At 37.1% G+C, this 26,633-nt stretch overlaps 1 protein-coding gene across 2 annotated transcripts in view; it reads right to left on the bottom strand.

Annotated features, from left to right (window-relative positions):
* The window catches only part of LOC150100743 (uncharacterized), an 82,988-nt gene extending 70,897 nt beyond the window's left edge, over positions 1-12,091 (bottom strand). Inside the window, exons 1-2 of one of the 2 annotated variants that reach the window (XM_090401929.1) lie at positions 11,966-12,091; positions 959-1,355 (exon numbers count right to left, since the gene is read on the bottom strand). In XM_090401929.1, coding sequence (XP_090258055.1) covers positions 959-1,346 — 388 coding nt within the window. In that variant the 5' untranslated portion in view covers positions 1,347-1,355; positions 11,966-12,091. Of the gene's footprint in view, positions 1-958; positions 1,356-11,560; positions 11,632-11,965 lie in introns of those variants that run through there. The other variant, XM_090401928.1, reaches the window with a different exon arrangement.
* Between the last annotated feature and the right edge of the window lie 14,542 nt (positions 12,092-26,633).

The following is a 26,633-nucleotide window of genomic DNA, read 5'->3' as shown; positions in this document are numbered from 1 at the left end:
TAGTTAGAAGGGAATCAATTGTTTGATGCTGTTGGCACTCTGCTGAGGACTGGCTATTCTCACAGGGTTAAGTTTGGCCTGTAAACTGATGTATGTCGGACCTCTGTGCCCTCGGGACACGTGGGGATACAACTAATTTATACTGGATTACAAATATTGTAATTATTATTATTACGTGACACATCTAGGGAATCCAAGGACTCATCGCGGGAGGGCACAGAGTAATAGAGTATTACTCTATAATATGATGTACTAGAGAGCATAACATTTGCACAATGTGACTACATTCTTATAAGTAATCATTTGTCTTTGTAATCACTCTGCTGAGGACTGGCTATTCTCACAGGGTTAAGTTTGGCCTGTAAACTGATGTATGTCGGACCTCTGTACCCTTGGGACACGTGGGGATACGACTAATTTATACTGGATTACAAATATTGTAATTATTATTATGTGACACATCTAGGAAATCCAAGGACTCATCGTGGGAGGGCACAGAGTAATAGAGTATTACTCTATAATATGATGTACTAGAGAGCATAACATTTGCACAATGTGACTACATTCTTATAAGTAACCATTTGTCTTTGTAATCACTCTGCTGAGGACTGGCTATTTTCACAGGGTTAAGTTTGGCCTGTAAACTGATGTATGTCGGATCTCTGTACCCTTGGGACACGTGGGGATATGACTAATTTATACTGGATTACAAATATTGTAATTATTATTACGTGACACATCTAGGAAATCCAAGGACTCATTGTGGGAGGGCACAGAGTAATAGAGTATTACTCTATAATATGATGTACTAGAGAGCATAACATTTGCACAATGTGACTACATTCTTATAAGTAATCATTTGTCTTTGTAATAGTTAAAATAAAATGCATTTATTTTGTGAATAAATTTTCTTCTTCCACTTTTGATTCTTATTTAGTATAACTAAAATTTATCTCACCTGATATTTTGACACAAGAAACAGGATTCATATTGAAAGTTGATATATATTTCGTCCAGTAAGGCCATTTAGATACCATATGGCCACGAAACCACTGAATATATATTTTCCTCCAATTTATTAGGATAGCATTTTCTCGGTTACAACTTGGCATAAATTCACTGGAAATTTTCTGAGTGGAGAGATCTTGATTGCCAACTAATTCTTCAAGAACTGTTCTTGACATTTCTTTAAGACAACATCTTTTCCAGACATCAGAAATTCTTTGCATGTTATTTATAATGCTAAACCATGCTTGACATACTTGTTCTGCACGACCTAATGACTGGCCATCTAAATAACCAAATATCCTCTCCAGTATTTCTGATGGCAAATTCCAAATTTCCATTCTGAAAAACTAAAAAGTAAAGTGTTATATTATTTTTGGCAAGACACTTCATAAGAAAAATATTATATCAGAATAATATATTAAGGTATAGTATGATTTATGAACAATGTTGCTTCACAAGAATTGAATCAAATCTTCAGTTATGTGTGTAACCAAAAGTGCATTGCTCAGTAATGGTACGCTTTTTCTCAGCTAGTTATTTTTCTTAACATATTCAAGATTCATAAATTTATAATGATATTTAAAAGTACATTTATGATATTTATATTCAAAAAACTATGCTGTATAAATTTATTCAGTGCAATTTATACTGGATTAGCCAGCAAAGTTGGTCGATAGGTAGTCTCTGTTACTAATGGCTCACGCAAAAAGTTAAGCAAGTCTGAGCACGGTTAGTAGTTAGAAGGGAATCAATCGTTTGATGCTGTTGGCACTCTGCTGAAGCCTGGCTATTCTCACAGGGTTAAGTTTGGCCTGTAAACTGATGTATGTTGGACCTCTGTGCCCTCGGGACACGTGGGGATATGACTAATTTATACTGGATTACAAATATTGTAATTATTATTATTACATGACACATCCAGGGAGTCCAAGGACTCATCGTGGGAGGGCACAGAGTAATAGAGTATTACTCTATAATATGCCGTACTTAAAATGCTTTAATAGATTATGACGTCCTGCAGTGTTTTACAATTCAAGTTTTATTATGGATTTGCCTGCTATCTATGGCATTTTCATCTATTCCTTAAATAATTTTGTTTCAGTTTGTTCTGTTGATCTTTCAGTTTTTTCGTTATTCCTCTATACATATATATTCTTCCAACTGTTCTTTAAGCCTCATAGTACCTAAATAATCCCATTAATTACTACTTTTCTATTACTACTAAACTGAGCAATAACCTGCAAATTTTTGTTTTACTGTGAAAGAGGCGAGTGATTAGTTTTAACATAATCAAAAAATTATTCAAATGGATATCATGCAGCTCACATTCAATGTTACTACTATAGGCTCACCAGAAATGTGCAGAATGTGATGGATGCTGGCTGTGGAAACGGTTTTTGCAAATGAGTTAATATAGGCTGTGCAGAAGGAATGGAGTTCATATATGTATGGAGTGAGTTTGATTTTTTTTTGAAAAAAAGGACTGTGCTTGAATGGATTTTGAGTTAGGAGTCTTGAGAAGTGTTGTTTAGCAAGAGTTTGGAAACTTTTGGGGGGAGAATGGGGAGGGGGGGGAATGGCCCATGCAAGTGTGTACAAGCATCCTGAAGATAAGTGGAAGACTGATCCAATGTTGATGAAGCTCTTCAGATTCTGAAATTGAGTGGAATAAGACAATGTACAGTGTAAGGGAGGTACAGGGCTGAAAAGGATATGACAGTTTATGTATACTAATACCAGAAGCATCTGGAATAAGAGGGAGTTTTTTTACGATGGTTAGCCAAAAACTTATCTCCCTCTTCAATGTAGTCAGCATTAATGAGACTCGGTTGACAAAGGATGATATAGTCCAGGGATAGAATGCAACAGGTTTAATATTTTCAGAGAATACCAAATGGGAAGAGGTATTTTTACTAATCATAAGAGAGGAAATAAAAAAAGGAGTTCATCAGGAAAATGGGATGCAGTGGTTAGTGCATTTAAGGCTGTTAGCACAATATTAAGTCACAGGGAAGGAAGGAAACAAAATTCTTACACTGCTTGAGAATCGCTTGAAATAGATTGCCTCTGACTGGGGACAATGTCAGATGTGGAATTTTCAGTTAAAGAAGAGGTATATGTGCAATTACAGAGCAGGTGATTATGACAAATAAACAGCTGGCTTGAGCAGTGTCATCGCATAAGAATCTGGAGAGAGAATGATGTTAGCAGTCATGGGATGTTTAAAGAAATCAATATCAGACCGTATCCCCACAGCCAAGAGCATAAACAAATGAATGAATGAATAGTAGTGCCAGATATTGATATTAACTGATGTGAGAAGATGAACTGGAGGTGCTTAGAATACACCTTTGAGTCAAAAAAATTAGAATAATCAAAGAAGATGTGTTGAATGATTTGCAATTCTAGTTTATTGCATAGAAAATAATTATTTACCAAACAGCTCTGAGAAAGTCTGTAATTTACTACTTACAGAGGTAACAAATTACAGACCAATCAGGGAGTGGTGGTTAAGGTATTGGAGAAGTTGTTAAAAGGCAGAATTCAGAACTGTGCAATTTTGTGAAAAGTTAAGTCTTGCCAAAGTAGTTTGCTCACTTTTTATAATAAAGTGACAACTCAGTTAGATTGAGGAAATGAATACACAGTGATACTACTTGACTTTGAAAGCATTTGACAGGATCTGCATGAAACCCTGATATTAACTGGAACTAATGGGAAGGGATAAGAAGTTGGTGATATGGATAAGAGAGGGGCTGATGGGCAGACATCAATAACGAGTGTAAGGGAAAATTCAGGAGAAGATGGGGGACTGTTGGTGTACTGCAGGGATCTATCTGGTCTGCTGCTGTTTAGTTTGTGCTTCAATGATATAAGAAATATCCAATTGTTGCTGAAAATGCAAAACTGGAAAGAGTCAATGAAAATGATAGAGATTAAGCAAGATGACTTAAACAGGCTATGAACAAAGGATAACAGTTATCAGTTTAATGCAGCAAAGTGTAAGGTAATGAATTTTAGGAAAAAGATCACAAGCTGCTTACGACAATGGAACTGAACTACAGGAAAATAATGAGGCCATGGATTTAGAGTAATTGTGGACTGGAAGTTAAAGTTTAAAAGGCATATTACATGTTGGCTAAAGCAACTCACCAGATCACTTAGATGGTGAAGAATGCCATAGATAGGGAAGTTATTATTCCTCTTAACAATTCCTCTACCTGGTTTACTGGACATACAAGCACATTCACAGAGATCTGTTTGAATGGATTCCTTGAGGCTGAGGGAGTGACTTAGAGAATCTAGGAAGCAAGTTACTCAGATTGTGACAGGCTTAAAAAGAATGCTCAACAGATTGAAGGGCAATTGGTTTTTTTTATTTTTTTATTATGTTGGGCCCATATATAAGAGGTTGGCTGGTCAACCTATAGTATGTTAGTACTGCATATGGGTGGTGGGTTTGGAAAGGAGAAACTTTTTACATTTGATTTAAAAGCCTGTATGTTGTATTCCTTGGGAAATACATGGGGGAGAGGGGGAGGAAGACTGTTCCACAGTACCACAGCAGCAGCAGGGATGAAGGAGGAGGAAAAGAAACTTGTTATTGTGGGTTTCAAGGTGTGCTATGAAAGGATGTTGGGTGGCAGCTGTATGTTCCAATGGGCTTAGTACAGAGTGGGGGAATTATTGATGCTGTTTCAGATGAACATTTCCCATGGAAATATTTATAGAATATACAAATTGCAGAGACCAAGCATCTATGTGAAAGTGAGAGGAGTGAGTTGGTGAGAGATGGGTCATTTACCAATCTAATTGCTCTCCTCTGTATTGAGTCGAGCATTTTGAGGGAGCTTTTAGGAGCACCACTCCAAATGTGAGAGCAGTATTCGATAGCTGGCAGATTTGTGATTTGTATAATGTTAACAACTGTTTAGAGGTGAAGTAGCATCTTGAGCAAAAGAGAAAACCTAGTTTTTTGGAAGCTGAGGATGCAATGGTTGTGACATGTTTATGCCAGGAGAGGCTTGATGTCAGGGTAATTCCAAGAAGAGAAAGCTCATCTTGTCTGGGAATTTGAGTGTTATCAAAAACAATGCTGGGGAGAAAATGGTTCTTTTTTGTGAGAAATAAGACAGAACTGAGTTTTACTAGCGTTGAAGTTGACGAGGTTATCTGAGCCCCATTGGAGGATGGCTTGGAGATCGGAATTAAGAGCAGTGGTGGTTGATGTTCTGTGGGTTGAAGTGAGTTGTGTAGAGTAGGGTTTGTCAAATGAAAGGGAGGAGTGTAATGTGCTGTCATCTGCAAACCTGTGTATTGGATTAGGGGTCAACTGAAGTAGGTCATTGATATATAGAAGGAAGAGGGATTAGTTGTATGGTGAGAGGATAGGGAGCCATCTACCATCACGCATAATGTGTGTCCAGACAGGAAGCTGGCAATCTATCTTCAGAAGTCCTGAGACAGTCCAAATGATGGGAGTTTGCTTAGTAAGCCTTTGTGCAAGACCTGGTCAAAGGCTTACTAAGACTTACAGTGAAGTCGTCTTCCTGGTAATTAATATCCAAAACTCCAAACTTCCCATGCTTGTTTTTTTTTTTTTTTTTCAAAAGAGAGGGTTAGAATATTTGCTGTAAGCAATAACATTAAGCAAACTGTTCATCTATCGAGCAGGAAAAAAAAGAAAACCTCTTCACTCATCCAATACTCCTGATCTTTTCTCAATTACTTCTAATTACATCTTACATTTCCACTTTTGAAGTAATCTCTCATCTGCATAACTCAGATGACAGCTTCACAAAAGTTTCATTTCTAGTGGATAACACTTCCCTTAGTCATTTTGATGTCCTTTGGCATCACAACCCCAACTTGAAGACCTCCAAGATTCTACTCTTCCTTCCCATGGTCAGCTGTTTTTCCACTCTTCAGATATCTTGGCTGTGATCATATTAGAGAAATTATCCATGCTTAAATGAGTGTCTTAATTCTTCCCTCCATTTAAAACTCCTGTCCGATATCCAAGCCAGGTTTTTCAAAAGTGTGACAAGGCAGTCCAAAGAAAAACACATAATCATATGCTGTGTAAGACAAAAACTTAGCTGCATTCAGAGCTTACAACGAAGTTCACAATTACAATCTTTAACAAATCTAAATCTTTTAAAAACTAAATGCAGGGCCAATGTTCCCTCTAAGATGTGTGTGCACATTCACACCAATTCAAATGAAAGAAATGACTAGTAATTGCACACACAAAATTTTTCCTTTCAGAATTTCTAATTTACAGTCAATTTTTGCACTGTACTGTATGATAAATCATAGTTGTCGCTTACTTTATTTAGTACTCCAATGTCCTGATTCCCTATTCCAACTTACACTAATTGGTTACTTTTAGCCTGTACTGTGTAGGTAAACGATGCTGATGTCAGCAAGTTGAAGAGTCATATTTGTTTAGTGCCTACTGTCTAAACAGTACAATCACTTGTGCAAACAGTGATGGATTATTGTAATAGATTTAAGTGAATTAATTTAGTGCTTGCAATTCTACAAGTTATAGTTAGAAAAAAACAGGCAATATTAACATGAGAAATATTACATTGGTGGTTTTAGTGAGTTAAACCCTCAAAATGTCATTGTTGAAATCATGCAGAAAAGAGCCACGAATTCATTTAAACTGGAGTGGCTGGACAAATGTGACACTTTGTTTGTAAAATGCACATATAGCAGTATTTAAGAAACTGAAAGAGTAAGCATTTCAGTTGCTCTTATAGAAATATTTATCATGTAATATACAAGATCTTTTAATAGAGCCAATTTATATTACCAACATAAGATCCTTATCCATAGGGGAGGAAAAATAAAAATTCTAAATGAGGTGGTCAATTTGCTCTATTTTAAGGAAGTTTCAAGCCTTCATTTCTTCTTAAGATTTCAGCTTATGTTTCAGTAAGATTCATATCTCTCACAGAATTATTCAATTTGGCTAAGGTTATCAAATGAAATGCATACATAACTGGAAATTGAAAATACATATACAGTTCATGAGAATATACTGCATTTCAGGAGTAAGTATGCATAGTCCATGTCAGGTAGTTTAAAAATTGGACACAAACAATCATGAGATACTGATCTCACAGTCTACAGAAAGTTTGGATATTTAATTACAGGCTTCAACTTTTCTGGAAACATGTTAAACAGAAGGAAACGTATGCATGGTTTCTATGGCTTCCTCCATACCATGGCCAACATATAGCAGGAGACCAGACTTGGGCTCACCGGGTCTGGTCTCCAACTTTATACCCAATTTACACACTTTCTTGATTAGAGGAGTAATGCTCACTAGTTTTACAGAGTTCAATATTACCACACTACATATAAGGATGTAAAGGAGTTGTTAGAAGAGACAAAACCGAAGAGCGAGAAAGGTGAACATGGTAAGTCTCCTACCATAGAGGTGAACTGAAGAGGAGGGTATTGACAGCCAGTGAGTCTATATGTAGATTGTGCAAAAGGAATGATGTAGAATTTGTGATCTGTGGTCACTGTTTGATGGAAAGAAGGATTTGCACAATGCTGATGGACTGAACCTAATGGTTTTGGTGTTAGGTGTCTGAAGAGAGCTTTGTTCACCTAACATGCTGAAGTGCAAATTCAGAGAAACTTAAGGCAATTAGGGTGAAAGCAAGCGAGTTTGTGTGAAGACATCCATGAAGCAAGTGAGTGTGAGAATGACCAAGTGAGAAATCAAGTCTTTGAAGCAAAAATATTGAATAGGGTAGTCAATTCAGAAAGTAAAGGGATGCTGCAGTTTCTATATACTAATGCCAGAAGTATCAGGAACAAGAGGGAGGAGTTTGGGGCATTGGCTAGTGCAACCTCACCAAGTTATAGGCATTAATGAGACTTGGCTAACATCAGATGATGTAGTTACAGGATTGAATGTGTAGGATTTAGTATTTTCAGGGAAGATAGGATGGGAGGAGGGAGAGTACTGCTGATGATAGCAGATGAATTGCAGCCAAAAAGAATGAGAGACAGGCAGGAGGGTGGCTGTTCATTTGAAGCAAACTGGTGTGAGATTAAGGACAGTAAGACAAAAAATATAGTTGATTGTTGCTATAGGCCAGGGAGTTCCACAGATGAATTGGAAGACATGCATCACCAAATTAGTAAGAGTCCAGGTCGAGTGATTATTATGGGGGACTTCAACTATAGAGATAGATTGGAAGGAAGAAAGATCACACGGCAGGAAGGAAACAGAATTTATACACCTGCTAAGAGATAATTACTTAAGGCAGTATGTGATGGAAGGGTGAGGACTAGGGGTATGAGAGTACTGGACCTGGTCATAGAATCAGAAGGACCATGCAATCTTGACTTGGGAGATGGTAAAATATGAGGATTATTCTACCAAGAACTACAAGGCAGGTGATTATGCCATGCTTAGGAAAAAGCTTAAATCTGTACCAAGGCATAAAACACTGCAGGATAAGGATGTTTATAATGCATGAGATATAGTTAAGGGTCATCTAGAGGAAGCAGTATTAAATTGTATACCTACGGTAAGGAGAGTTAATCGGGTAGGAGTTAGATGATGGTTAAGCATGAGCTGCAGAAGAATATGCTATGGAGGGTATAAAAAGAGAAAGGTGACCAGCAAACTCATGAACAGTACAAGGCTCAGGCAAGAAAGGTGATCAGCATGTCAAAGAAGACAAAATAAGATTATGGCAAGAATCCAGCCAAGAAGGCCAAAGGAAATCCCAAAGAGTTCTTTCATTATGTGGCAAATAAGAGGAAGAACAACTATGGAAGATTAATCTTAATGTGTGAGATGGTCACGAGGAGACAGAAGTGGATAAAATAGAGTTATTGAGTGACCACTTTGCAAGGATATATCATCCTAATGAGGTTACTGCTTTAACCTATGTGACAGACACTAATGTGGGAACAGAAGTGGATGAATTGGAGATTCTTAGGATACTGCAGAGTCTCAATGTAAATATGGCTGTGGGATTAGATGGGACATAAGTCAGAGTTTTGCAAGAATGTGCAAGGGAACTAGCAATACCTTTGACTAAGCTCTTTAATTTAAGTCTCAGCTCTGGTAGAGTTCCAAGGGAGTGGAAAGAGGACAAAATAATTCCTTTGCATATGTGAGGTTCTAAGATGGCAGTAGCAAATTAGAGACCAATCAGAATCTTAGGCATGGTGATAAAAATACTAGAAAAATTGTTAAAAAAAGAGAATTCAGGAATGGGTAGATATGAGGGTCAACAAGGCTTTGTGAAGGGTTGATCTTGCCTTAGTAATTTACTAACTTTTTATAATATAGTAACAGCCAAGTGGGATAAAGGAAATAGCTACATAATGATTTTGCAAAGGCATATAACAGAATACAACATGGAACCCTGTTATGCAAATTAGAAAAAATGGGAATTGATATGATACTGGTTAAGTGGATAAGTGGCTGCTGGACGGATATCAAAATATGGTTATGAAGAGGCAGAATTGAGACAAAAACAGGTAACTAGTGGTGTGCCGCAAGGTTCAGCGCTGGGACCATTGTTGTTTAATTTGTACATAAATGATATTGGAAATAATCTGAAAGGAAATATTCAGTTGTTTGCTGATGATACAAAATTAGGTAGAGTAACAGTTAACAATGTGGAGAGCTTGCAGGATGATTTAAATAGGCTGTCAGTATGGGCAAAAGTTAATGGATGTCAGTTTAATGTAGAGCAATGTAAAGTAATGCTTTTTGGGATAAACAGATTACAAGCCATGTAATCACATTGATGGTACTGTACTCCAGGAAATAGGTGAAGCTAGAGATTTAGTGGTGGTGGTAGACAGAGAGTTAAAGTTTGGAGGGCATATTGCAAAGGTAGCCCATAAGATTACTTGGCTATTTAAGAACACATTAACAAGTAGAGATAAGGAAGTTGTTAATCCTTTTTTATAAGGCCTTGATACTCCCATGTCTAAATTACTGTGCTTAAGTCTTGTCCCCTGAGTTTCTTGGGGATAAGGAAGCGGTGGAGAGGATTCAGAGGCGAATGACCTAGAAGGTGAGTGGCCTGTGGAATGTTCCTTATGAGGACAGATTGAAGGTGTGTGGATTGCAGAAGTTGGTTGATAGGAGAAAAATAGGGGATATGATAGAAACATTAAGTTGTTTAAAGAGTTTTATAGGACAGATGCAGGGGAAATGTTTCATTTTGCTATAAGGACCAGAACAAGGGGTTATCCCTGGAAGTTGAATAAAGGTGTGGTTAGTATGGATGCAAGGATTAGATTTTTTTGTTTGGAGTTGTGAATGAGTGGAATGGGTTGCCAAAGTCAGTTGTGAGTGCTTTGTCTGCTAATGAGTTCAAGGAGAGGTATGATGGATTGTGTGGATAGATTGGTTCTCCTGTAATGGGTCTTGGCAATCCATGGAGGTGCCCATATAATAATAATATAGCAAAATGAGTCTGCACCAGTCATACACTTATGAGATATCTGCAACTTTAGATGGAGATCAAAATTACAGCCTAAAGTCAGCAATTCATCTCTCATCTAAAGACATTCATAAACATCCAAGCCCACATTGAGATTCAAGCCCACAGTTTGCTAGTTGGAAAATACAGTAACCACTCAGCTAACCAGCCCAGTAAATAATGCTAATTTTGATATTAAGCTATACTCTTATGTTTAGTTAATTTCAGAAAAGCATCAGCATATAGCTTAATATCAGATGGTCTTGAGGACTGTATATTACATTTCAGTGTTCTTCAGTAAGCTGCTTTTGCAGGATGGAAAAACCCTGCCATCCTTTGTATGAGATCAGCTGAATCAACTTCAGTTGAAAAGCCTATATAATAGTTCTTTGCATTCTAGATGGGCAGATTTGAACTAAAGGGTGTGGCTGTTATCAACTAAGAGTTATATTCTGAAGTTTTCATTCTGATAAACTTTACTAAGCAGAAAACTCTTTTATGTAGAAACTTTAATGACATTTCAGATACAGCATCGAACTTTGCAAAGTATCATCGCGTGATGCTGTCTAGTAACTTGTTAACCATTTCAGCACAATAAGAATAAAGGCAACAGTAATCCTTTCACTGGGAAAAATTAGTATGGCCTGGTGAAAACATAAAATTCCGACATTTTATTATTAGGTGGTACCTCCAGAAATGTAAGAATGTAGTTGTAAATTTTTAAGCATCAAAAGAAACATACGTCTGTATTAAAGTGGTTTTAAACCAAACTGTATACGTTTTAATCTTATAAAGTTGTGAAATCTAAGCGTATGATAATTTTATTAACATCAGGAACAATGCCACTGCTAAGTCGAGTTTTGTTTACACAAGTCAGTATCAAGCAATTATGAACACAGTTTGCATGATAGATGGAATTCCATTACTAGACAAATGTTGTGCCACTGCAACCAACAATGCACGAATACGAAAAATTAACTCTCTTTCGAAAATCTCCAAGAACCTAGCTTTAAAGGGCTTTTATAACAACAGCCGGCCGACCTACAATCATTCAGACTTATTTCCCTACTTACCAATTGAATTATGCGCTTTATAACAATTAAACAGTTCCAGTTTTCACACATATAACGATATATCAAGTTAAACTAAGTAGTATACATGTAGAACCGTTCCTTAGTGCCACCTACATGTAAAGTTTTCCTTTTAAATGCGAAAAAAGTAACTTTAAAATGTTATTACTGATCTGTAAGGATTAAGATATGTAGAGGAATTTACAGAATTATGAAGTATAATTACATAAAGCTATTTAATGACATGAGGATATTACAGCTCAGCTTCTTAATGTTTTTACCATAAATAATTTTGAAATAATCCGTTTTTAGCCATTTACACGACAGGTTTTGTCTTGCGTCGATCATGCTGAATAAGTATTTTCACACAAGAGGAACGAAATAATTTTTGACAGAAATCGTTTTTACCTCAAAACTTCGGCAGATTTTTATTCACTAACAACTTGTTACCGACATCATTCTAGTATAACGTAGGCTGGTTTAGTCTGAATTGATACCTACGAAACATTTTGTTCCAAACGTACAGCATTCATGTACTTCTACTACTAAACCTGCAGAAACCTCTGTCGCATTAAATTAGTATTAACACTAATATATTTTGCAGTCTATGCACACATTTATTATCGTAAGATTTACACTAATGACTACATTTTAATACCGTCCATAGGTCCAATTAACATACACTGAAGAAAGGAAAAAATGATAATCTATAACAATGTTACCATTGAACTAAGGAATGGATACACCATGATACTTTTGGATTTTGCTAAGGCTTTTGACAGAATACAGCATGGTAGACTCTTGCATAAATTGGAAAATATGGGTTTGGATTATGAATATTAGCGTGGATAAAAGGATGGCTGACTGACAGATATCAAAAAGTGGTATATGGGGGGATGTGAATCTGCAAGATTTAAAAAAAGGATAATGATAATGAAATAATTTAGGAATCCAAAGCGTTGTTGTCTTGGCGTGCACATCCCCTGAGACACTCGCAAGTGCAGCAGTAGGCAGCCTCCTTGGGGTGATTCCTGGACACCTTTGGGTGACTGACTGGCCTGCTATGCTATTCCTCCCTTCCAGGGTTAGCAGCTCTGGTAGGGTTAAGTTTCCTCACTTGCAACAACTCATCAGATGAAGGTCAGCTAATGCCTATGTTGTTCCCGTATATGGAGAAGGTGGGGCCGTTTACCCTATCTAACTTTTGGAGACTGAGTGGGCAGTTCAATCTCCACTGGTAGCCAATCAGAGAGATAGCTGGCACAGGGCTATCACTGATTCATCGGTACGCAGTGAAGACGGTGGCAAGCTAGTGCTGACATCTCGTGGTCTCTAACCCTAACATAATATTTTTAATGTCTAAAAATAGTGTGGGTTCTACGGTCGATTTTTTTTAGTTTACGGGTAGAAAAACCCGAGTTTCCGGGAGAAAAAACCCGCCAGCCCGTGCCAGAGATCGACTAACTCGGGAACCCGCCAAAAAAGGCTTAGAAAAATTTCCTCTAGTCGGCGACTAGATTTGAACCACCAAATCCTTTCTTCGTGCGGTCAAGCGCTGTAGAGTGCAAATGCCACTTTTACTGAGCTACTCAGATGAAGGTTCCAACTCTTATAGGCCAGAGCCAGGAAACTCGTCAAATGTGATTCCAGATGTCTGTTTCTTGTTTGGAGGTGATCCTGTCACCCGTTCCAGCTGCCTTAGGAAGAAAGTTAAAAGAAAGCTCTGTAAGGACTGTCATCAACCCATTTCTTCAAGTTCTCATTATGCTTGTTCCAGCGGTCAAGGAATTTCAAATCTCAGATACTTTGTGTGTCAGGTCTGCGATCATGCATTCTCCATTGCAGTTGGCCTTGGCGTGCATCGCACTTCAAAACATCCAGCAGAAGCCAATGCTGCAATAAGAACTGGGCACGTCAAAGCATGTTGGACTACCAAAGAAGAAAAGATCCTCGCCGCTCATGAAATCGAGTTGACGGATCGAGGGATAAAGAACATCAATGAGGCTTTAATTAGGGTGTTCCCATTAAGAATTAGGGTGTTTCCATTAAGATCTTTGGATGCCATCAAGTGTCATAAACGGAAAGCTAGTTACAAAATCTTAGTTCAAGAATTGGTAGCTCATCTGCCACAGGTAGGGACAGGTATATTCGTATCTCTTGTCCCTGCCTCTCCATCTTCCAACCACCATCCTGCTGTTGAAGAAGAGGCTTTGATTTTCAGATTGACATAATCTTCCTCTTCCCGAATATAACCATCAAATTCTTAAATCTCTCATCCAGACTCACCTTCTGGAAATGGATATCACAGATCATTTAAATGACTACCTCTATGCTGAATTCTCCGAACATTTCATGCCTCGTCAACATCAGCCTACGTCTCATTCTACAATGACTTTGTCAAATAGGAAGTAGAGGAAGATGGCCTATGTAGCTATGCAGGCCCTCTAATAAAAGAATAGAGGGCAACGTGCCAAGACCATCCTTGCTGGTGCTTCCCCTCCACCTCTAGCAGACTTACATGATGATTTTGTTAAATTCTGGAGTACAGTCTTCTCTGCTCCACCTCCACACTTCCCTGATTATGATGACCAACCTACGATATGGAGGTCCATTCTTGCCCTTCAAATATACCAGCTGGTCTCCATCAAGGAGATCAAAGCAGGTCTTACATTCAATTTCTCTGCCTCCAGACCTGATGCCTTTCCTGCGGCTAGGCTTCAGAAGGTGGTGTTGAAGATTCTTCAAGACTTATTGGACATTCTCCTTTCTAGTAAAGCAATACCACCATACCTACATGCTTCAAGAACTATCTTTATTCCAAAGAAAGAAACTTAAAGCCGTGCATCAGACTTTAGACCTATTACCATCTCTCCCTGTGATATTGAGACTATCATAAAATCTTAATTAAACGACTTCAGCAACATATATAGCATGATTATAGACAGAGAGCTTTTGTCCCTTCTGACGGCTATGCAAAGAATATAGGTATATCTTCTTTCTTCTCTTCTCTCCTCTGATTCCTGACGCCGCCTTAAGCATCTATATATAGTGACGCGGGACCTCCAAAAGGCCTTTCATAGCGTCTCTCTTTCTGCTTTTCTTCGAGCGCTGTCTATTGCCGGATGTCCAAAACCCTTTCTTTCCTATGTTATGGTGCTATACTTGGGTAGCTCTATCACAATCACTACAGGGACCCGTGCGACTTCTATTCCTGTAGTGCGGGGTGTTCGCCAGAGTGATACTCTATCTCCTATTTTCATTAACTGCATCATAGATGAGATTCTTCACTCTCTTCCTAGGTTACTTTCTAGGCGCTTCTTCCATTAATGCTATGGCTTTTGCGGACGATCTTATTCTCGTAGCTTCTACTAAGGTAGGCTTTCAGAAACATTTTAACTGGGCAGTTGACATTTTTCTATTCGAGGCATTTCGATTAACGTAGAAAAGTCCTGCTCTTTAGCTCTTGTCCCCTTTAGTCGTGACAAGAAGCTTAAGGTCGACACTATGGAGTTTTCCTTGCACTGGAGGCCATTGTATTCTTTGACCATCCTGGAAGAGTGGAGATACCTCGGTATCGTGTTCACCCCATAGGGAAGGTCTTCTGTCCCTTCTATCCTAGAAGCTGGATCGCTACTTTGAGGAAAGCTCCTCTCAAGTCCCAGCAAAGACTGTTTCTCCTTTCCCATTATATCCTACCTCGCTTTTATCAAAAATTGGTGCTTGGTAGGACATATATATCTCGGAACTGTCCCGAATGGATAGGGCTATCCGTTCAGCCGTAAGATCATGGTTCTGACTGTCGCCTGACACCCCATATTTCCACTCGAGCTTGAAGGACGGCTTGCTTGGGGTTTCATCACTTGGATGGCTGATCCCACACATGTAACTGTCCAGAATCGCGAAGTTAGAACTATCTTCTTTCCCCTATCTGCAGAGAGGCTTTCTATAGTCAATTAATACAAGAAGACTTTAGGCGAGCTAAAGGCTTGTCCCGTTATCAAGGTACCTTAATTGCGTCAGCACCTGCAGAACACAAGAAATGGGCATTTCTTGCTGCACTGTTCTGTAGATGGTGCACCTTTAAAAGAGTGTCTTTTAAACCTGGTGCCTTCCCAGCATGATTGGGTAAGGGATGACACCAGACTCCTCCCTGGGTTCGAGTGTATTGACCTTATCAGGACGAGGATCAATGCCCTACCCACTCGAGCCCGCACAGCTCGATGGGGCAGTGACGACTCGAACTGTAGGACTGGCTGCCACTACAGTGGGCATTGTCTCATATAGCCCAGTGTTGCTTCCGTAGCCACGGGATCCTCGTGCGGAGGCATGACGCCGTGGTCTCCATTCATGAACAACTGCTTTAAGAACAAAGGTTGGAAGACTGCGGTGGAACCACATTATAGGACCTCTGTGGGTTTGCATAAGCCAGACGTAGTGATTAAAAGAGATGGTGACGTTTGGATAGTTGATGCCCAGGTGGTGGGAACAGGGCGCCCACTAGCCAATAGCCATAACAATAAGGTAAACTATTATAAGAATAATCAAGATCTAGTTAGTAAGATACGGGAGGAGCATGGGGCAACCCCGAGGTTTACCAGCGCCACCATCTCTTTAGATGACGTATGGAGCGCAGATAGCTATAAGGACTTAAAACAGCTCTTTGCTTACACTGAAGGATATGAAACTTCGTTCCTTGAGGGCCCTACAGGGCACACTGGTGCATGGCGTTGCACCAGAGAATGACTACAATGATAACTAGAACAGGCATAGGGTAAAACACTTGTTGGCCTACGTCTGGACGTGATGTAAGAGTAGTACCGACCATAATCAGTATAAAGATTAATAATAATAAAAAAATAATAATAACCAACGGTGTATCACAAGGAACAGTGATTGGTCCACTTTATTCAATGTATACATTAATGTTATTGGGAAGGATTTGACAAGCGACATACAGCTATTTGCTGATGATGTGCAAAGATTGGTAGGGTAATCAGAAATACTGCTAGTATGCAGTACTTGCAGATCGATTTGAATAGCTGGAATTATGGGCATGGGAAAATGGACGTCAGTTGAATGTCAGTATATGTAAAGTCATGCACTTCGGCGTGATTAGATATCCAATGCCCTATTATATGGTGGGATTATGCTTCAAGACTGTCTAAGAAAGTGAGGAGGCTAAGGATCCTGGAGTGTTAGTAGATAGGAAGTTGAAGTTCAGGGGTCATGTAGAAAAGATTAAAAATACAATTCAAAAAATAATTGCAATGCAACGTTCACATGGAAAGATAAGGATGTCATTTTGACTCTTTACAAGAGTCAAAACACAATAGTCCAAGTGAGGCTTTGATAAGACCTCACTTGGACTATTGTGTGCAGGGCTGGCCTTCTGGTTTCCGTTGTGATTCTGATACAGTGGAAAGAGAGCAAAGGAGAGTGTTAAAATAATATCAGAATTGTGGAATACTGATTATGAAGACAGATTGAAAATTGGTAGACTGCAGACACTAGCAAACAGGAAAAAGAGGGTGTGCATATGCTAACATTTATGCTTACAAACTTCTGAAAGGATCATACAGGATTTCAATTGATGAAATTTTTCATTTTATGGAGGGTGTGGAAAGGACAAGAGGGGCATCTTGAAAGCTGAGAATGAATGCCGCTAAGAAGGGGTGAGGGCTAGATTTTTTTCTCATAGGGTGGTGAGTGATTGGAATGGATTGCTATTGGATGTTGTGAGTTCAAGCAGTGTGAATGAATTCAAGAATAAGTATGATAGCTGTTGTGTGTAGTATGTAGCCTCTCTCAATGAGTCCCTGACTCCCTGGAGGTCTCTCTTAATAATAGTAGTAGTAATAATAATAATAATAATAATAATAATAATAATAATAATAATAATATTATTATTATTATTATTTTTTTATATTTTTTTTTATTGATTTCTAAAATATTTACATAATTATAGTGACATTGCAACTCGTAATTTTTACAAAATTTAGCACTAAGTACTGCATATGCGATTCATTTTCTACATTGCATTTCAATTAAAATTTGGACAGTAATACTTTTTTTTACATCTATATTTACAACACGTGTTTTAATATAAACAATGAAGATTATACGGAAGTTTTGAATAAGGGATGATAATAATAATATGGTGATATCTCAGATAAATTACATACAAATAGGGATAGTAATAATAATCATTTATATATATATATATAATTTTTATAATACGTTACATCAATACAATTATTCATAACAGATACATGCACGTACATAGTATTTTTTCAAAAAAAAAAAAATCAACTAACGCCTTTTATCCCCTAATAGGGAGTAGGCGAGGCCTTTATACCCTATCTAGCTTTTGGAGACTGAGTGGGCAGTTCAATCTCCACCGGTAGCGAATCAGAGATAGCTGGCCCATGTCTGTCATTAATTATAGCAGCTACCGATGGAGAGGCTGGCAAACAAGTGCTGCCATCTCTTTGACCTAACCCTAACAAGATATGTCATTGTCTGAAATAATGTGGGTATGACGGTCGATTTTCTTGAGTTTACGGGACGAAAAACCCGAGTTTCCGGGAGGAAAAACCTGTGCTTGCCTGTGCCAGAGATCGACTAACTCGGGAACTGGTCGAAGATAGGCTTAGAAAAGTTCCTCCAGTCAGTAACTAGACTAGAACCTAGGTCTAACTTCAAGCAGCCAAGAACAGAGGTTGCAAGCGTCACTTCCACTGAGCTACACAGGCCTCCATAGTATTTTTTAAATAATAATAATTGTTTACAACGTATATTATTATACTATTAATATTGATGATTTATACATAATGTTTACGCATTATGTATAAAATATTTTTTTCTTTTTTCATCGTACAGAGCATTTACATATTTTCGATTAATGCATATTACACTTGATTATCTATACAATATTCTGTACGCAGTTAAAGGAGAAGAGTAGTATGGCACTAGTGACCAGATCAAGATCAAGATAAGATAAGAAATCGTGACGTCAATGTGTGATAAGATCATTGACGTCATTGTGTGTGATGTTGTGTGTGACGTCACGAGTGTGGAATGTTTGGAATTTTTCTGGGGAACATGTGTGTGTCATTGACATCATGTGGTGTGTTTTTGTTCGCATATGGAGTTGTGGGTGATATTAGAGATAAGGATTCGTTTCGAGATTGGTGGGACTATGAACCAAATAGGAGTAGGGTAAATGGGGAAAGCGACGTCAGTGTCATGGGTATGTGTGTGTGTGTGTGTGTGCGTGTGTGCGTGTGTGTGTGTGTTGCTATCAGCTGTAGATAAGTGACATAATTTGTTAGTTGTAAATAAGTGAGGTCATAGATTTGAACTGGGAAAGGAAGTTATAGTAGTGGATAAGGATTCGTGCCGTGATTGGTCGGACACTTTAAACCGAATAGGGGTAGGGTGAATGGGGGAAGAGACGTCAGTGTCATGGACATCTCATAACAACACATGCCCATGACACTGACGTCTCATCACCCACAATTCCATATGGTTTGCATATGGAATTGTGGGTGATGGTTAAAGATAAGATAGAGTATGGAATGTTTGGAATTTCTCTGGGGCAAAGCATCCGTCATTGATCTCACGTTGTACTTTCGGATTTTTAGATTTGCCAGCACGAATATAGGTTTGTGGTATTTCATTCCTGTTATTGAGTATAGGAATTTTTAGTTTAGAGTCAAAAGATCGTGACAGCATTTAGAACGTTTCTGAATAATTAATTATAGACTATCATTGCTGTCCCCCACACACACTTTTTCCCCATATACATAACTCATTCTAAAGTTTTAAGATCTTAGGGTTCATTACTTTTTCTAATTAATATTATCTTTATTACAAAATTTTTGGCTATTGGAATTTTTAGTTTAGATTCAAGAGATGGCGTCAGCTTGCTGAGATAAAAAAGAGTTCTTTTGTAAACGAAAAACCAAATGGCAGGTTTTTAAAAAATAAACAGAGATAAAAATGAATTACAAGAACTTTTGTATGTAGTCTAGAAAAAATATCTAATTATAATTTAGATTAACTTACTTTCTCTCCAGAATGGATCTTCTTGTAACTACGAAGTTCTGAATGCAAATAGATATTCCAAAATAATTGAATTATAACCATATATTCACAGCACAACACACAAACACAAGGGATGAAAGAACGAAATTGCTGTAAATAACCTGAAAATGTAGTTGACTCATGATCCCTTAGGTTTCTGTCCGTTCGTTAATTTCATTCACACTGTGGCTCATAGCTATGTTTTTTTTTTTTTTTTTTTTTCCACGGTTTCTGTCCAAAGTGACATCATAGATTTGAATTGGAAATGTCTTTTGCTAGTGGGTATGTGTGACTTCCTGTGTTTGGGTTTGGAACTCTCCGTTTGTGATTTCTTTTTAGAAAATTCTTTTGCCAGCACAAATAAATAGTTATTTCTTTTTATTTCAAATGAATATTAGCTTTGTAGTATACTTTGTTAATTTCTATGTTATAAAGTTCCAAACATTTAAAACTTTAGACTATAGTGATATGTTTAGTTAAGCGTAAAACTCAATGTGTCTTTTCATGACTAAAAGCCTCACTCCAGTGGACAACCCGAAAATTCGCATCTCTCGATGCGAACGTTTGATATGGTTCTGTTTTTTTTTTTCCCAAACTGATTGGTTGTTCTTCTCTATTTTACTTTTAAATTCACTTTAATTACATATTCTAACCAGTATAACTGAGCAAAATAAATAAATTGTGTGTAAATTCACTGTGACGTCAAAAAAAAAAAATATATATATATATATATGTGTGTGTGTGTGCGTGTGTGTGTGGTCTTACTTAAATTTGAATAATACATCAACGATACCAAGTTGTTCATTTAAATTTACACATTTTATTTGAGTGAAATGTTATTTATAATATTGTATTTACTGAATCTAGCTTACAAAAAATAAATAAATCAAGTGAAAAATACACTCTATTTTTCCCCCTTAATCTTCTTATGGTTAAATTTCTCTATTTTACTTTAAATCTTGCAGGGTTTTTACTTTTTTTTTTCGTTCATGGCATTAATTTCACAGTAGTGATATTTATATATATTTTAACTCATTTATTATATTAGGTATTTTTTCTAACGCAAATAAATAATTATTTATTCTTATTTCAACTGAATATGTTATCTTTATTACAATTCTATACAACTTCCAAAGATTATACTCTTCATAATCCCGTATTTTTCTTTTGCTTTAGTAAGTATTGAGTGAAAGGAAATGAGACAAACTAGGGTTGGAAGTAAAGTCACTGGTATCCTATTTTGTTAATTTTCACAATGTAGTGTGACAGTTGCCCTAAAACATGGTTAATTGCACTCTTAATTGTTTTCGCATTCATAACTAAACAGAAATTAAGACATTAAACTTAACAAGTGTCTAAAACTAGGGTTACCATATTTCTTGAAAACAATATGCAACATCAATGTCAAACATCAAAAATAAAAAATTTAAAAAAAATTGTAAAGAAAAATGAAATGTTTACCTTCAAATAAATATTTATGATCACGGCAACAAGAAATTCATCAGCTTTTTCAAAGTTTTGACCTTCATACCATATTTTTTTTCATCATTTGGAATAGCACAACCCAAAAATTCTAATTATTCGATGCGGGCTTTTGATATGTTTCTATATATGTATTTTTTTTTTTTTTTCAATTTGTTTGGTTGCATTTCTCTAGTTTACTTTATATCTTGCAGTACTATTTTCATAACGGAAATGTCAGCAAAGAGATTGTGTATTTCAACAACTGATTTTTCGGAAGTCGAGATATAGAATTAAAGAATTCTGAGGATGCATCTCATCTGAACCTCAGAATCCCAACTTTCTCATATTTATGAAAACTTCTCTGTAGCATTGAGCCGGCTTTCCCACATTTCTTAATAAGAAATATATATAAAAAAAAAATCAGCTAACGCCTTTATATTCCCGTATACGGGGAGAAGGCGAGGCCATTTCGCCCTATCTAACTTTTGGAGACTGAGTGGGCAGTTCAATCTCCACTGGTACCAATCAGAGATAGATGGCCCAAGGCTATCACTAATTAAGCAGTACTCAGTGAAGAGAGACGGCTCGAATGTGCCGCCATCTCGTGGTCCCTAACCCTAACATAATATATTTAATGTCTGAAAATAATGTGGGTTCTACGGTCGATTTTCTTGAGTTTACAGGACGAAAAACCTGTTTCCGGGAGGAAAAACCTGCTTGCCCGTGCTAGAGATCGACTAACTCGGGAACCGGTCGAAAAAAGGCTTAGAAAAATTTCCTCTAGTCGCCGACTAGACTCGAAACCAAGTCTTCCTTCGTGCGGCCAAGCGCCATGGCTGGCAAACGCCACATCCACTGAGCTACACAGGTATTAGGTAAGAAATATATTTCTCATAAAATTCAAATATGCTTTACTTTGTATATATCCTTCGTTGACATACAGAAACTGCTTATTGCACTCGAAATATATATTTTTTTCACAATCATAACTAAACAGAAATTAAGACTAAACTTAACAAGTATCTGAAAGAAGGTTTACCATATTTCAAGAAAACAATATGTGACATCAATATCAATGTCAACCATCAAAAAGAATATATATATATATATATATATATATATATATATATATATATATATATATATATTGTTGAAATTAGGATTTACTCGGGATGTATACATTTATAAAAATAAATTTAACTGACTAGAACCCGAGAAAGTATAACAAAAACCTTTAATACATCACAACTAGTTTCATCGGTGATCCGACTTCTTCAGGTGAGAAATAAAAACATAAGACATAAAATAACACGGTAAAAAATGAACTTTACAGCTTAATAAAAAGCAGAATAATAACAGTCATATTTGAATAGGTGACCGCGTGCTACCGTTGGCATGAGTAGAATGTGTGCGACAGCTAATTTTTGAGCGCCAGTACTGGATTACTGCGCTATGGGAATCGGGTAAATTGTAGCTAAGATTATTGTTTAAATGTGAAGGGTCCAGAACTATTTCTTTTGATTCGATGATTCTTCTTTCGAATTCATCCTTGCAAATATATAAATTAGTAGTGCGTTCCCAATCAACTTGATGTGGCTGTTCTTCAAGGTTAGAGTTTGCCGAGAAAAGGACATGACTGGAAAGGGCGCTCGCTCGTGCTCTACTGTAGGAGATGTCACGTCTATGTTCCTCAAGACGAAGTGAAACAGATTTGTCTGTCTGGCCAAAATAAGGTCGACCACAGTTGCACAAAACTTTATAAACACCAGGAAAATGCAGATGGTTGTGTTTTGGTTTTGGTCGACTCAGAAAAGAACGAAGTTTTGGCAGCGTAGTATAGTCGGTCTTTATGTTGAATTTTTTCAGAATCTTAGCTAGTTTTGGGGTAAGACTAATTAATTAATTAATTAATTTACTTCTAATTAATTTTTATCAGCACTCTTACCCCAAAACTAGCTAAGATTCTGAAAAAATTCAACATAAAGACCGACTATACTACGCTGCCAAAACTTCGTTCTTTTCTGAGTCGACCAAAACCAAAACACAACCATCTGCATTTTCCTGGTGTTTATAAAGTTTTGTGCAACTGTGGTCGACCTTATTTTGGCCAGACAGACAAATCTGTTTCACTTCGTCTTGAGGAACATAGACGTGACATCTCCTACAGTAGAGCACGAGCGAGCGCCCTTTCCAGTCATGTCCTTTTCTCGGCAAACTCTAACCTTGAAGAACAGCCACATCAAGTTGATTGGGAACGCACTACTAATTTATATATTTGCAAGGATGAATTCGAAAGAAGAATCATCGAATCAAAAGAAATAGTTCTGGACCCTTCACATTTAAACAATAATCTTAGCTACAATTTACCCGATTCCCATAGCGCAGTAATCCAGTACTGGCGCTCAAAAATTAGCTGTCGCACACATTCTACTCATGCCAACGGTAGCACGCGGTCACCTATTCAAATATGACTGTTATTATTCTGCTTTTTATTAAGCTGTAAAGTTCATTTTTTACCGTGTTATTTTATGTCTTATGTTTTTATTTCTCACCTGAAGAAGTCGGATCACCGATGAAACTAGTTGTGATGTATTAAAGGTTTTTGTTATACTTTCTCGGGTTCTAGTCAGTTAAATTTATTTTTATAAATATATATATATATATATATATATATATCATCAAATTCCTGCCATGTACCCCTTAAGGGGTGTACAGGATATGATAGTACTATATGAAAAAAATTACATCATTACTAACTTCCTATCTACAATTTTCCTCCAAATCAGTCTGTTACTTGTCAAGACTCCAACATTATCAGATCTTATATTTCTATCGCCTAAGGCACTTTATACCGTATCAATCCACCTATATCTTGGTCTCCCTATGGGTAGATTTCCTGCCAAGATGGCAGAGAACACTTGTTTCACTAATCTTTCCTCGCCCTTTCTGTTTAAATGACCATACCACCTGAGATTAGCTCTGCGAACACATTCCTGGATGCTGACAATGTCAAGTTCTTTCCTAATATCCTCGTTTTTAATACGATATTGCCATTGAGGTCATCTGTTCACACCTATAATCTTTCTCAGGACTCTCATATCTGCGGTCTCTAGTCTTTGGTCAAATGTTTTAGTTCTGACCCAGCTCTCAGATCCATAAGTGAAAACTGGTTTGAACACTGTCTTGTATACAGCTAATTTAGTGTTCCGACTATAACTTTTTTTATATGAATTTATTCAATTGACTTCCCACCATACCAGCTTTGCTTGTCCATTTCTATATTTAATTTACCATCTTCACTAAAAATCGTGCACAAGTAGCTGAAATGTTTTACTTGTTCCACAGGTTCTCCATTCACAACACAGTTGACATTTTCAATGATTCTGACTATTTTCATTGACTTTGTTTTTTTTTAATGCTCACCTTCATACCATATCTATTACAACAGTTACTCAATTTAGTCATTGAATCTTGCAGACTTGTAGCGGATTTATTGATAAGTATAACATCGTCCGCATAAATCAAAGACAATAACATCTCCAATTTTGATATCATGTTTAATACCACTTTCCTTCATAATGTGATTAATATAGATAATGAATAACAGAGGGGATAATGTACATCCCTGTCTCACACCAGATTTAACATTAAACCATCTTCGTGTACTTCCTTCAATTCTAACTGCTGACTTACAACTTAAATAAAGACTAAGTATTGCTTGATATAATGCCCCATTGACACCATATAACTTTAGCATTTTGAGTAGCTACTCTCTTGGCACCTTGTCATATGCCGTTTCCAGATCAACAAAACTTAAATACAGATCTTTGTTGTATTCCCATGCTTTCTCGACTATTTGTTGTATAGTGAAGATTTGATCCTAACAGCCTCTATTTGGCCTGAATCTAGCTTGTTCTTCACCAAGCTTTACTTGCATAATTCTTCTCAACTGTTTCTCAAGTATATTTGCATAGATCGTGCCAGGAACACTCAGTGGGGAAATACCTCTAATTAATTCTCACATTCAGTTTTATTTCCCTTTTTATATATGGGTACTATGAGAGCTCTACTCCAATCATCGGGAATTCGTCCCTCTGTTCAGGCTTTCTGCACTATGTAGTGCAGCCACTGCAAGAATTTTATATCACCATGCTTCAGTATTTCTGGTCGAATATCATCTAATCCTGCTGCCTTTCCACATTTCAAGCCTCCGATGGCTTTTTCTACTTCAAGTATGGACATATGTTCCTGACTGCTTGCCTGATCAGTGTTTTTTACCACTGTGCTGTCATCACTGCTTGTTTCATTTAGCAGTTTTTCAAAGTAATTACTCCAAACTTCAAGGATATCTTTTTCTCCCATTTTCATGTCACCTTTATCATCTCTAACTCCTTTTACAGCACTCCTTTTACTGGTTATTACTAACATGGTGTTAGTAATAACCAGTCCATGTCCTGAGCAGAAATCCAACAAGTATTTGCCATTATTATTAGCTTTGCTCTTTTCTCCAAATTTTCCCAAAATATTTTTGTATGTCGCACAATCATTTGCTACTCTGCTATTTACATCCGCCACAAGGACCAATTTTTCCTTTTTCATTGTGTCAGTTGCTTTTTCTAAACCCTCAAAAAATTTCTTCACTTCTACCTTAGTAGAACCTTTTGTGGGACCATAGGCACAAATGAGTCTCATTGTCCTGTTCCCCATTCTCATATTGGTCCACATTACTCTACTTGAGACTGACTGCCATTCAAGAAGATTAGCCTCGTATTTTGTGTTTAATACAATGGCTACTCCTACTTTTCCTTGATTGTCATTGCCTGAATATAGCATTTTGTATTTATTGCTCAGAAAGATCTCATCAGTTTTTGTCTTTTATGTTTCAGTCACCCCTATTATGTCGATGTGTTTCTTATCTAATTCCTCAGCTAGCTCCATTTCTTTGCCATTCAGGCTTGTTTTGTTGATAGTACCGATCTTAAACTCTGGTGATGTCGAGTTGGGATGTCTTATATAAAAATGTAAGGAAAAATAAAATATTTACCTTCAAATAAATATTTATGATAATGGCAAGCAAGAATTTCATCAGCTTTTCAAAGTTTTGAAATTCGTATCCATATTGTTTTTCATTTCGTATCATTTAAATCACGAATAGGTCTGCCTATTGAGTTCGTTAATGTTTTTGATTTTTCTCTTCGTATGGTGAGCAATATTTGATTTGCATGTTGATTCACTTGTTATATGCATATTACGATACCTTTTTTATTTTCTACACCAAACGTTTTAAGAGTTTTAGTAATGTGATGGGTTAAAATATCTACTGTCTCTCTATAAAATAACAAAATTCTAACAGTCGTACTGTCAGAATTTGGTACAACGAGCCTGTGTAGCTCAGTAGAAGTGGCGTTTGCACTCTACAGCACTTGACCGCACGACAAAAGGCATTCGAATCTAATCGCTGATTAGAGGATCTTTTTCTAAGCCTTTTTTTCTACCGGTTCCAGAGTTAGTCAATCTCTGGCACGGG

Source organism: Typopeltis vanoorti, chromosome 12 (genome assembly GCF_054136105.1).
Source record: "Typopeltis vanoorti isolate ZY-2024b chromosome 12, IOZ_Tvanoo_1.0, whole genome shotgun sequence".
NCBI lineage: Eukaryota > Metazoa > Arthropoda > Arachnida > Uropygi > Thelyphonidae > Typopeltis > Typopeltis vanoorti.
Note: the sequence above shows the minus strand (reverse complement) of the source record. Positions and strands in the feature narration are given on the sequence as shown.